We start from the raw sequence: 12,657 nt of genomic DNA, 5'->3' as shown, positions 1-12,657 counted from the left end.
GAATACTCTGTTGTGAACTTGAAAACTGAATCCAACCAATGAATTAAGCTATCAACATGTGTTCTTCTTGAAAATGTTCATTTAAAGACTCATCTGAAACTTCTCAGTGAAAGTAAAAGCCTTTGCACTGTTTGTGGATCATTTTTAAAGACTCTGGTTTATTAAAACACACACACACATACACACATAACTTGTGATCCATGACCAGATCCAGCGAAGTGGATGAAGAACTGCCTTCCCTCTGTCACTCCGGGTCAAAGACTAAGAAGGTCAGGGTGTTAAAGGAAGAGCTAGTAGCTTTACAGGAAACCCAATACCCACCTGGCCACACATAGACAAGCTCTCTCTCACATTCCAAGACAGCTAGCATCAACAAAAAGTAGAATTGCAGCGATTCAATCAATTGTGACAGACTGTCTTATCAAATCCAGCTGATAAAAATCTGGAATCACAGATAAAATCTAGATTTGCACACAAGTGAAAATAAGAACAGATTTTCCAGTGCAGCCTATTCTTTTACAACATTATTTTGCAGTCTTGGAGATGGAGTCTTATGTGTGCAACACCTCAGTTTGTCCTCTAGAGGGAGACTCACACCATCATTTCAGATCTCAGCAGTGAATTACTGAAAAGAAAAATCAAGGAATCTATACAATAACAAGCCAAGAATAAACTTTTTCATGTGTTACAACCTATATGGTGGTCTAACCTACACCAACATAATCACTTTTATATAACTTTAATGCATGTCTGGATTTGAAAGCAGAGTCTAATTCATTTATTTCTCTAATGGCCTTTTTGTATTGATTCAGCCATCCAGTTTAAAAGCCAATCCATTAATTTTCTGTTTCCCTAAGAGGCAGAGTAACCATTTCAGTTCAGTCCCCAGGGCCCTTGTCCTCTCAATAAGACTGATATTCATTTTAACACAACAAGACAGTTATGTACCACACGCACACACAAAGTGGTAGCTGAAGCCTGAGCACGCATGCACTGTATGGAGGAGGGAGGGGGGCTTGACTGAGAGGGAGAGTTTGCCCTAAGCCTATTAGTACTATTAGGGATACTCGGTGGTAATGACTGAAAGCCACTTAGCGCTGGTGTATTTACCAAGAAGATCAGCCATGGCATGGTTAAACTGACTGGATAAATTAACACAGTTCAATATTGTCAAACACACTGACAAGGAAAGGAAAGGAAAGGAAAGGAAAGGAAAGGAAAGGAAAGGAAAGGAAAGGAAAGGAAAGGAAAGGAAAGGAAAGGAAAGGAAAGGAAATGAAAGGAGAAAGGAGAGGAAAGGAAAGGAAAGGAAAGGAAAGGAAAGGAAAGGAAAGGAAAGGAAAGGAAAGGAAAGGAAAGGAAAGGAAAGGAAAGGAAAATTATACTCTTTCTAGCTCAGCCTTTATTTGCCTTTAAAAAAAGCATTTGCATGTCAAATAGCAACAAACTCCTATAAGAAATGTGGGGCAGATGCAAAAGATGTAGTTTAGCCTCCTATACAAAACCTTTGAGTCACAGTCAAATATATTATCAATCACTATCTTTTCAGGAAAATTATAGCAAAATCCTAATATGTGACTTTTAATTGTTCATGTCTTAAAGTGTTCTCAATCAATGACACATACTGTAATATTTTTAACCTGTTTTTATTTGTGGTACATTTCCAACAGTATCTGATCATAATCGATCATTTTTAGTCCAAATGTTGCAGTGAGGGTTCTGCAGAGAATCAGTAGCAGTGATAGTATTTTCTCCGGTTTCAGCCTCTCTTCATCTGCTCCCTGTTAAATCCTGAACAGAGACTTGTTTCTCTCACATGTAAATTTCTTACGAACCAAGCTTTATTGTACCTTAAAGCTCTTTTAACCCCATGTTTTCCCAATAGAGAACTCGTGAATCCAGAGTTTTCACAGGTAGAATGGGAGGTAGAGCCTTCAGTTATCAGTCTGTGGAACCAGGTCCCACTTTGGATTTAGGAGGCAGACACAAGTTTTCTTTTTGATGAAGCTTATTGTTAGGGTTGGCTAATGTGACAATCTCCCATACATTTAGTTATGCTGCCATAAGCCCAGGCTGCTAAAGACCTTCCCATGACGCACCTAGCACCTCTCCTCACTCTGCACTCTCCCATCTACATATATGTATGTGACATCATTGCTTTCATCAACTTTGTGTTTCTCTTTTTACACTCATTCCAGGTATCCATGGCCTGATTTCTTTGTGTTTATACATGTCACTGTCTTAGCCACCCTCCCCAGAGGAGGTCTTTTCCTGTTGAAAGTGAGTTTCTCCCCTCCTGTCTGGGTCTGAACATAAGTGAGATTCAGTCTGATCTGCTCATTTCCTTCATGAAAACATTTGTAATGAAATGGATTGAACAGAACTGTATTAAATTGAACTTGTATAGAACTTGCTTACTTTTTTGGTAAAGATGACTGTTGTGAGTTGGCGCCATAAAAATGATCATTGTGTGGCAATTAAATTTACATCTCTCACATCTTATGGTTAATGTTGATAATTATAGCATAAAATTGTGTTTTCTGACATATAGCCCTCACATAAAATTAATTGCTGAGTAAATTAGATTCAGATTAGACGAACCTTGTAGCTCAAGGCAGTCAATACTATCGAGTAATGTTTGTGCATAAACTTCAGTAATTTTAGAGGTGATGTTAACTTGCAAATGTAAACATCGAGATTATGGGTTGCATGGTGGTGTGGTGGTCTACACTGCAGCCTCACAGTAAGAAGGTCTTGGCTTTGGCCTATGTGAGTGGAGTTTTCATGTTACTCATGTGCATTTGTGGGTTCTCCTGTCCAGGGTGCACCCTGCAGTTTCACAATATTTAACAATATAGTACAACACTGTTGAAAATTCTGCACACTTCACATTTATTTGCCAGTTTTCTGGTTCATTAAAACACACCAAAAAACAGTGGTGGGATGTAACTAATGGCTCAGTCATGTAATGCACCCCTTTTATCTCACTTACATAATCCCATGCCAAGCCACTCTGTATACTAAATGCATTATTCAGCCACGATTAGGAATTTCTTTTGGAAAAATCTCATGCATGATGTAACCATACAAAGTTCTGGAAGCATATGGGGCCACTCTTGCAAGTTAAATTATTTGTACTCTTAACTGTGCTGTATGGTAGAGCATTGTAACATATTAGTTCAAAGGTCTTCCAAGCACTTGCAGGATTGCAGTATAAATTCAATTCAGAACAAAGCTGGGAAGGCAGCCAGAAATAATCTAGTGCCCGGCCCCTGCCAACCATTTCCATTACAGACATTGAGGGTATTGTGGATCACTGACCAACAATCTCCTGTCTCAGGTACAAAGCTGTGCATTAAACACACATTTCCACTTGCAGCAATTGTGCATGACCACAGTACCTGGTCTGACTTATGCTTCACAAAGCCTAAAGTATATTAAATCACCTCAGCAACAATCAGTTTGAATCGGAGTTTTAAATTTCAATGATGGACAGGATGAGTGGTTTCACCAAGAGAAACTTGGTCAAGTAAATCATTACTTTTGTTGCCTGTAACTTGAGGAAATTACAGATTTGTCAGAGAAGGACTTTTTCAGCCCTTGAAAAGTTCTTCATTTATTTAGAGGTGTAGCACCAGCAATGTGCGTGTCCCTGAAAACCTCTCACATTAAAAATTCAAGTCCAGCTGTGAGGAATGAGCTCCCAGATGTTGCTGCTGCAGTGGCATTATGTAACTGAGTGTAAACTAGAGTCAGTTGTTGTCAGTCACATGGGGAGAATCGTGGAGCTTTGGACGCACACACAAACACTGCAGATTATCCACTGGATTTGCAGAATAAATCTCTCTTTTTAAGATGAGTTTGTGACATTCTGGCTTTTACTGGAGGCCCAGCAGGGGAAAAAAAACACAAACACACAGATTATATGAGACAGATGAGAGAGCTTTGAATCTAGGTGCAACAGACACTGTTGCACATTCTGTGTTCTACTCAGTTGACTCTAAAAGAGCCCTAAAGCTGACTTAATCTTGTAGATAAATGAAAATTGGTGGCCTTTTGCTTTGCTTTTTTCTTTGTTAAAAAGGATTTCTTAATGGAAAGGCAACTGAATCAAGCATCTAAAGGCACAAGGGTGAGGCTATTGGGTGTAATGCAGAAAAATGCAAATACATGAGTCTTTCACTTTCACTGGAGACCAGACAGCAAGAGAGAGAGGGAGAGAGAAAAATGCCAAGGCAGCTGCAGCTGTTCTGCTCCAAATATAGCTGCTGGCACACATTGATTACACCCAATCATTAGCATTTGCTCCGCTTGTCATTAATGAAAAAATCTTGTTCATGTTTTCAATCATATGCTTCATAATGAATCAACTGGAAGAGAGTGCATCAAAAGTTTACAGATACCCATATAGATTTTCATTCCCTGTGTGCTATCATTCGCTCTCTATACATTATTGACTGATTGGAATAAGCAGCTAACTCTGTAAGGAGGGAGGGAACAGGGATGGACTCATCGTGGTGAAAATGAGACACTCAGACTGAGATTACCTCACTTTATGTGAGAAGCCTCGAACAAAACGGAAGTAGAGCATTGCGACAATTTTTAGAAGACAGGAATAAAAAGGTGAAGTAAAGATAAATGTACATCATGTTCATTTAGGACTTGCCTCGGGAGATAAGAACTTAAGAACGCACCTCCTGCAATATGATATGTAAACACACTTGAACTATACTTTAAGTCCCCCACTGTACGCTGTATGTCATAAAGTATTTTCAAGCTTTTCCTTTTGAAAATCCTATAGAAAGAAATCTGAATGTGACTCAAGGCTCTCTGGTATTATCCGTATTGCAGTTTGCAAAATGATGAGCTCAGCAATCTAAAAGTACCCCTGTAGTATATTGTAAACATATAAAGTATGAGCAGGATACAAGCAAGGGAATTAAAGTGAAGCAGATAAAGGGAATTCAGGCTTTATCTATGCCATTCTTTGCACTGGTGCTTTTTGCTGTTGTGATTTAATGATAATAAAGATGTTTCCATTCATCCAAATTCAATCATGGCATCTATCTATCTATCTATCTATCTATCTATCTATCTATCTATCTATCTATCTATAGGGGGCGTTAAAAGACCGTAGAGAGCAGCCGGTTTCTGCCCAGTACTGTACGTGCGTATGTAGACGCACGTACGTGTGCACGCGTGTGTATGCGTGTGTATGCGTGTGTGTTGGCAGGGAGAAAGTGATCGTGGCAGAGCAGAGATGTAGCAGCGGAGCTCGCTGGGACTCCGTAGCCTGCCGTCTGTTACTTTTTATCAGTAATCATTTTGTCAGACGTTTCCGCGCAATGGGAGAGACTGGACGCAATCTTCTGTACAGTCAAACTGTATGAATGTGCCGCGCAATGCGACCGACAAGAGCAGCCTCTGGGGAGATATATTTCTGTTTCGGGACAGGATCGCTGGAGTAGCTAGTGCTAGCGCAGGCAACGACTGTGCTGGCCGCTTGTGCCGTCTTCTGCGAAGATGCTGCGGTGGATACGACAGCAGCTGGTAAAAAAAACAAAAAACTGCTGTATATTTCTATTGACGTTGGCCTCCTTTAATTCGACTAATGTAACACGAAGTTTAACGCATTAGTGAGAGCTGTGTTAACTTTATTTGGCTAATTGTAACTTGCTAACCTAGCCGTTTAGCTGTTGCTGATGTGTTCAAAAACATTGCTGCCTGTCACGTCTTGATGACAGTCAAGGTATACGTTACGTTAGCTAACAGTTACCTTTGCAGCTAGCTGGCAGTTGGTGGTGTCGCTAACTAGTTTAAACCCGTAAAACCGGAAAAGTGTTCAGTTAACATTTGCGTTATAAGTTTGTACTGAAGTTTGCTTGATTTTTAACCGCATTTGTACTATTTCATGTTGCAAAATGTACCTGGAAGTTCGTTATTTGTGCACCAGCTAGATAGCTAACAACGTACAAGTAGCTCAGGGGAAGTTAAACGGGGATTCTAACTCAACCTTTAGTGATGACATACACACCCACACGGAGTTGTTGTTAATGCGTTTTGGCATTATCAAGAGGACAAATGACTAATCTAATCAGCTCTGTGGGTATAAGCTTTAGGTCCCAAAGGTGTGAACTAAAGTTGACTTGCTTTAACTTTTAAAATACCTTTGGATTGGCTCGCATTCATTGCCTACTGTGAGTCTGGCCAAAATTGTATGTTAATGTCTATGAGAACATCCGGTTTCTGTCACACACCCATTTCAAACATGGCTATTTGGTAATTAACAGGGTTAGTCAGATTTTTTTTTTTTTTTTAAATGAATGAAATAACCAACTCAAAAAAAGTACAAATTAGTGATGTAATTGTTGTGTTTACATTGCCCAGGATTACTTGATAACGTTTTGATTACATTTGGATATAAAAAACGGTAGCCTATACCGATACACATTAATGCCTGCATCTTTTTATTTATAAACTGATCTAAGTACTTGTAAATACTGCATGTTCTCCTCTCAAGTTGCCAGTTTTGGTAGTAAATGTACAATGATTTTGAAAACAGCAGTAATAGAAACATTTCACTGAAGAAATGTTGCAGAATACACAGAGTACATCTGTAGCTTCGGCCCTCATTTTTTTGTATTGATGTGTTTAGATGTATTTGACTGTGAAACAGTCTACATTTTCATATTACCATATAATTGGATACATGCCTGTACAATCTAACCTAACCCAGCTCATTAACAGGTAAAGGCAGCAGTGATGTTAAACCTCAATGCCAAGGAAATTGGTATCGTCCTATTCAGATTTGAATTAATGGTGCGTGTGCAGGTGAGTCACATAGGCTCTGAGTTGAGGGATGCCTGCATATAAAACTGCTCTGACATTCAGAGTCCAGTAAATGAGTGAGTTGCGACTGGTACAGTTGGTATGTAAGCACATGTGGGGTGTATACGTTTATTTAATTTGATAAGTCACACATAGTTGAACCACTAAAGTCCCTGTAGCTACTGAGTTTAATCAATGTTACAGTGGTTTTGACCTCTCGGATCTTAATCACCATGTGTTCTTCTTGTATTTGAGGTTGGGTTAGAGTTATAGTAATTCCTTGATGAGTTTATCAGTGCAAAAGTTCTTTTTCTGCTTTGAGACTCACATTTTTAGGACCATCACAGAGGATTTGGGTCCATTCAGACCATTAAGAAGTGGTAGCCTCCTTCTAATTTGTGGCAGCTCAGCTCATTTGACCCATCCCATATAATTGACCTGCCAAGTTAATTAAAAGTGTAATTAAAGGGCATCTTAACACGCCTGGCCCAATGTAGAAGTTTGTTGGAGGGCATTTGTCTGGCCTTGATATCTAGAAGCTAATTTACTGATATTTAGCTTCTTTCTTCAACATAGGAAGTCCGAGAGCTGTGTAGGAGTGGCAGTTTGAAAGACTTTTAATGTCGGTCTGTTGTCACTTACATTGATGACATCATGCTAGAACTTCTGCATTTACACCATCAATACTTTCTGTAACTACGGCTTATGTAACGGCAGCATCTTGGCGAAACTCTCTGACATATTTTTCTGATAACTTATATCTTCTTATATCTTCAGTAAAGCTCTGCATGAGATTTTAGATATAGCTATCATAGTTTCTGCTTTGTTAACAGCGTTGGCCTCTGCTGTCAATCTTACCGGTGTGAATCTATAGCTCGATATAAGGAGTGGGAAGTGCAGGATCTCTTGTGGACATTGCTGCAGCAACCCAAGTAATCCACTCTCACGAAGGAGTGACACGTCTAATGAATAATTATCCCATCCTTTATAAAGAAGAAGGTCACTTCCTCGGCCTATAACTGACTATTCTTGCCTTGACATATTTAGTTAAATTTTGGTTTAGCATAGCATGTCTGCAATCATGCTATTATAGTTTTTGTCAGCCCTGCAGTCAAAAGCAGCAATGACATCATCTGTCTACTTATTGGCATAGTTCTAGTTATTCCTCTGTGTGATGCAGTTTCTCTGTCTTACTGCATACTCTACATGCACCCTCTCTGCTTTCCCCATTCTCAGTTAGCTTATTGCTTTTGATTCAAAGCCTCTTGGTCTTTAATACAACTCCATCTGCTGCTTTGGTTGTCTTTCATTTCATTGTTTAGGAGCAGTGATTCCACCAAAGCACTGTGGGACTTGTAGGCTATATTCAGGTAGTAATTACCTGTCTGCTTTCAAGTTGATGTGGGCATTAGAGTCAGTGGACAAAATGAAAGATCTTATTTCAGCCACACTGTGCGTTTACAAGTTGGCAACATTGCAACTGCTGGCCATGTGTATTTAACTTTTATTGTCATTGTTTTGCTACTTATTTACCTTTTGTAGATTATGACCAGTGTGAACTTGATGAATTAAAAATACGAGGCATCTTCTTAATATTCAGTGTCTTCTTATTTACATCATTTTGATGGTCTGAAAGCTGTGATATCTATCTTAAACTCATCTGCTACCCATTACATGCAGCAAGTGATTAGTAAAAATTTAATAAATGAAATATAACAAGAATAAAGGCTTCTACTTTGGTTCACCTCATAGCCGTACTTAGACAGATATGGGCTCCTTTTATTGCCAGTCAAACATGTATCTATCCAACATCTTTGTTACCTGCCAGCCCAGTATGACATCAGTACGATGCAGTTTTTAAAGATTTGTATGCAATCATCTTTGTGTTTTTTTAGGTTTTCAGCTCAGTATCAGCTTGGTTTTCTTGAAGTGAAAACTAGTCTGGCTACCTGTTGAAACTAAATGCAGCTCTTTCTGTGTAACACGCAGTTGTCTTTTTATTAGCATTTTATGCAGGTATGACTAATTTAACCCTTTAAGACCTGAGGTACTATCTAAACATGGAAACTATTATACCAATATGTTGCGTCCCATCTTAATAACTGAGATGTTGTGCATGATCTGGTCAGTAAGTGATCTTAAACTCTTTTTTTGAATAGTCTGAAATGCTTCTTCAAAGTAAAAAATGAAAACGTTGTGGTCTGCAATTCGTTTGTTTAGTGTGCAGTACTGAAAACGTATTTAGGTACATACCAAACCATTCATTTTAGTCACTATTACATCCTGAGTTTGTGACCCAGAGGTGGCTGTCACTCCAGGACTTTGACAGAGTTTTAATGAGTTTTCTTGGTGCTGTGATTTGGGTTGTTGCCTTATTGAAGTGTGCACTTTCGTTCAAGCCCGAGATCCTGTTCACCCTGTGGTTTCTTTTTCTTCCTAAGTGCCTTCTAAATTTTGTGGATTTGAGCTCATTTAGATGAGGCTGGACTCCAGCCAAGTTGTAGAGATATCACACTGACCACTGATAGATGTAGCATGCAGCTGTTGCTAGTGTGAATACTAATGAAATAAAGTTTAAATAAATAAATGATAACATGTTGTTCTTTTAACACTGTAGGGTACTTGGAGTACTAATGATAAAGTACTAGTACTCTTTCTGTCTGAAGTATCAACACTACAGCATGGACGACGGTGATATTTTTAATTTAATTCCTATAATTTCACAAAGCCTCATCTTTATTGGTGTTACAAAGCACTCAGGCAACAGTTCTACTAGCTTAGGTTAAAGTGTGCCAAGACAATGATTTTGCAACTTGAACTTAGCTGATCGATGAGCTGAGCTGGATCTTCAGGTGCATTAGTCTGTCTGAAAAACTGAACTCCTCTCCGACAACCACCTTTAAGGTTCCTTTGTGAGGTTATATTTCAAAGTGTGTACCAAACTTTAAAAGATTACCATAAGTTATATGCAAATATGTAATGGCTGATTGATCAATGCCAGTGATTTACCATTGTTTCGCTAGATGTGGGGATTTTTTTGGCTTTCAAAGCTTGGCTGCTCTATATTTACATGTTTTGTTTATTTTTTAAAATCCAGTTGAACTTCATTTCTATTTATTTGTACCTGCTTCATAGCAGTGTTCCAGTGGGTAGTGTTAAACAGTGATGGGTTTCCTGGTCTGTTAACTTATCTTTGTAAAACATTTTTCATGCTGTAGTTTGACACATTCTAAAGTTTTAACTGGAGCTTATTCATTTACTTGAAATGTGTGAGAACTTCCTTTTTCTACTGTAGCTGAGAAGTGTTGCCTTTCATAAAGGACTGTGTCATTATCTGGTGAGACCAGTGTTGTCACAATGAGTTGATTCTATATTTGAAAATCTACGCATGTTATAGGAACCATTCAGTTCTTTTGAACAGATGCAGTGTTGAATTTGCTTTGATTTTCACACTTTTGTCAAACAAGCATCACTTACTGTTATATCATAGAAGTCCAAGACTGTCCTATCTATCCTAAATACACACAGTACTGTTGAGGATGGGAGTATTTGTTGAAAATAGGTTATTCAAATATACTTTATGGAATCTATAGGTGCTTCTCAATGTCAAAGACTTTGTTGGATTAAGGATTAGATGCGACTTTGAAGGAAAGTACTGTCCTAATGAGAGGGAAACCATCCTACTTTTAGTTACTCCCTACACACAAAAGCTGAAATAATTGACTTGGCTGTTAGGTAGTAGCTGTTGCATGGCTTTCTATCTAACAGCCATTTATATTTAGAGACAGAAATTGACCATTGATACCAATGCCATTATCAATACTGCTCATCGATCTTTATCAATCCCCCTATCGATTCTTTACTCAATATTCAAGTTCTCCACAGAGGTTTTCAGCATCAACACAACTGCTTACTACATGAAATACCGAAGTGTACCGTTGAGAAAGTGTGCGAGGCTTTCACAACAAACCACAACCACCCTTTCCTCAGACGGCACTTTCTCTGGTTTAGCAGCAAGTGTATAGAAGTTTAGCTGAGCCATCATTAGCCTGAGAGCTAACCTAAGCTGTGGCGGAAGCCTCTTGGTCAACATCTGATATAGAGGACATGAGAGAATATTTTTATTTATTTAAAAGTGTGTTCAGCGTATGATGATGAGGGAAACTGTAGCGCTTGTAGCTGCATTTATGTAGAGCTATAAATACATGGCACTCCTGGAAGTGAATCCATGCTTTGGACCACTATTTTGCTCTGCCAGAACCCCCTTTTACCACAGCATGTACAGATGTACATGTATGATGTTGATTTGCAATCTGTGTGCATCTCCAGCCTCTGCCAGCATCGATGAAGCAGTTAATACGCTCAGAGGTGCAGGACCCCAGTACTTCAGAAAATTGGGTACTGGTTCTCAGTTTTCATCTCATTTCATAATGAATTTTTTACTTTAATGTTCTTCAGTTAGAGCACATTACGATGCTAAAACTTGATGATGACAACAAAGGCATTAAAAAGTATATTTACGTTTAAATGCATACTGCTCCGATGTTGGTCCATCTTCTGTCAGTGATGTTGCGGATGCATGCAAAGGATTCTGGGTGCAGTGGATACACAAGAGTATCCAATAAACCTCCCATAATGAAGGATGAAGTCCCTTCAAACATTAAACTAATCCTTTGGAAAGTCTTTATAAGGTGGTGTCCTGGAAATGCTGCCATTAACGACACTTCCTTGATTTGAAGATGGATCCGATGATGATGATTATTGTTATTATTAGTAGTAATTGCATCATTGTGTCTTTTTTTTTTTTTATTGTCACTTGTTGCTTACTAAATTTCATTCAACTTTGAGCTAAGAACAAACATCTGTCCGACATAAATGTCAGTAGAGAGTTATAGATACATTTGAAACGGAATGCTTTTTTGAGTTTTCTCCTTCTTTTTGTTCTTTTATTTAAAGGCGTTAGCCTAGTGGATAAGAAAGTATCCGTCCAAATGGAAGATCCTGATCATGTAGTTTTCTGTTGGGAGTGGCCTTCTGCAGTAGTTCTTGCATCTTTTGATAAATACTCTCCCATGGGCACGTTGACAAATTTTAACAAATGTCCTCGTATTCAGCCGTAGTTTTTGGTGTTGTCAATTTATTTATGAAACAAAAAGACTGCAACTGAGAACCATGAGTGTGAGAGAGTTGTACAGAAAGGCATTAGCAGTTCCCAAGTCCCTGAACAGTGCTAAATGTGTGTAGTGATGTAGTCCTGGTGCATTCCTCTGTGTATATGCATGTTTATTCCATGTCATTTAACATTTGCAAGTAATAACAAGCACCTGCTTTGAGCTCTCTAGTTCAGTAGTTGGGTGGCATGTTTCACCACCAAAATGACCATCATTACCTGGAAATATTAAGCAGTATTAACCTTAACATGCCAAAAATAACCACACGTTATTTCTAAGACTGTGACTAAGTTGTTGACTCTGTTGGGTTGAATAAAACTGATCAGTGCAAGCCATTTAAATCCATGAAGCATGGTATAAAGTGTAGTTAAATGCTGGGTTTTTTGTACATAACATTAGTGTTTTGCAAGCCTCTCTCAATCCAGTCGGAAATTAGCTCGGAAAAAGCCTAAAAAAAACTCTTACTGTCATTTGCTTTTTTAAAATGACCATATGAATTTCTTCTTGTGCTTTAACCAACTATATGTTTTATCTGCCAGGACTAGTTGTTATGTAGTTGAGTGAATGATTACCTGATTGACATAAATCTAAATTATGATTGAAGATCAGAAGGGAACATTCATGAACTTTGATACATAGTTGTATGTAATTTCTTTTA

At 38.5% G+C, this 12,657-nt stretch overlaps 2 protein-coding genes across 5 annotated transcripts in view; one reads left to right on the top strand and one right to left on the bottom strand.

The window, feature by feature from the left end:
* dnajc19 (DnaJ (Hsp40) homolog, subfamily C, member 19) overlaps positions 1-12,657 on the bottom strand; it is a 472,642-nt gene that overhangs the window by 340,866 nt on the left and 119,119 nt on the right. The window lies entirely within an intron of this gene.
* Positions 5,220-12,657, top strand: part of atp11b (ATPase phospholipid transporting 11B) — a 47,737-nt gene continuing 40,299 nt past the window's right edge. For all 4 annotated transcript variants that reach the window (XR_012772964.1, XM_075485931.1, XM_075485930.1 and 1 more), the window contains exon 1: positions 5,220-5,550. Coding sequence is in view for 3 of the 4 variants with exons in the window: in XM_075485931.1 (XP_075342046.1) it covers positions 5,524-5,550 (27 nt within the window). In the remaining variant the exon portion in view is untranslated. The remainder of the gene's footprint in view (positions 5,551-12,657) is intronic.

This window comes from Odontesthes bonariensis, chromosome 15 (assembly GCF_027942865.1).
Source record: "Odontesthes bonariensis isolate fOdoBon6 chromosome 15, fOdoBon6.hap1, whole genome shotgun sequence".
NCBI lineage: Eukaryota > Metazoa > Chordata > Actinopteri > Atheriniformes > Atherinopsidae > Odontesthes > Odontesthes bonariensis.
Note: the sequence above shows the minus strand (reverse complement) of the source record. Positions and strands in the feature narration are given on the sequence as shown.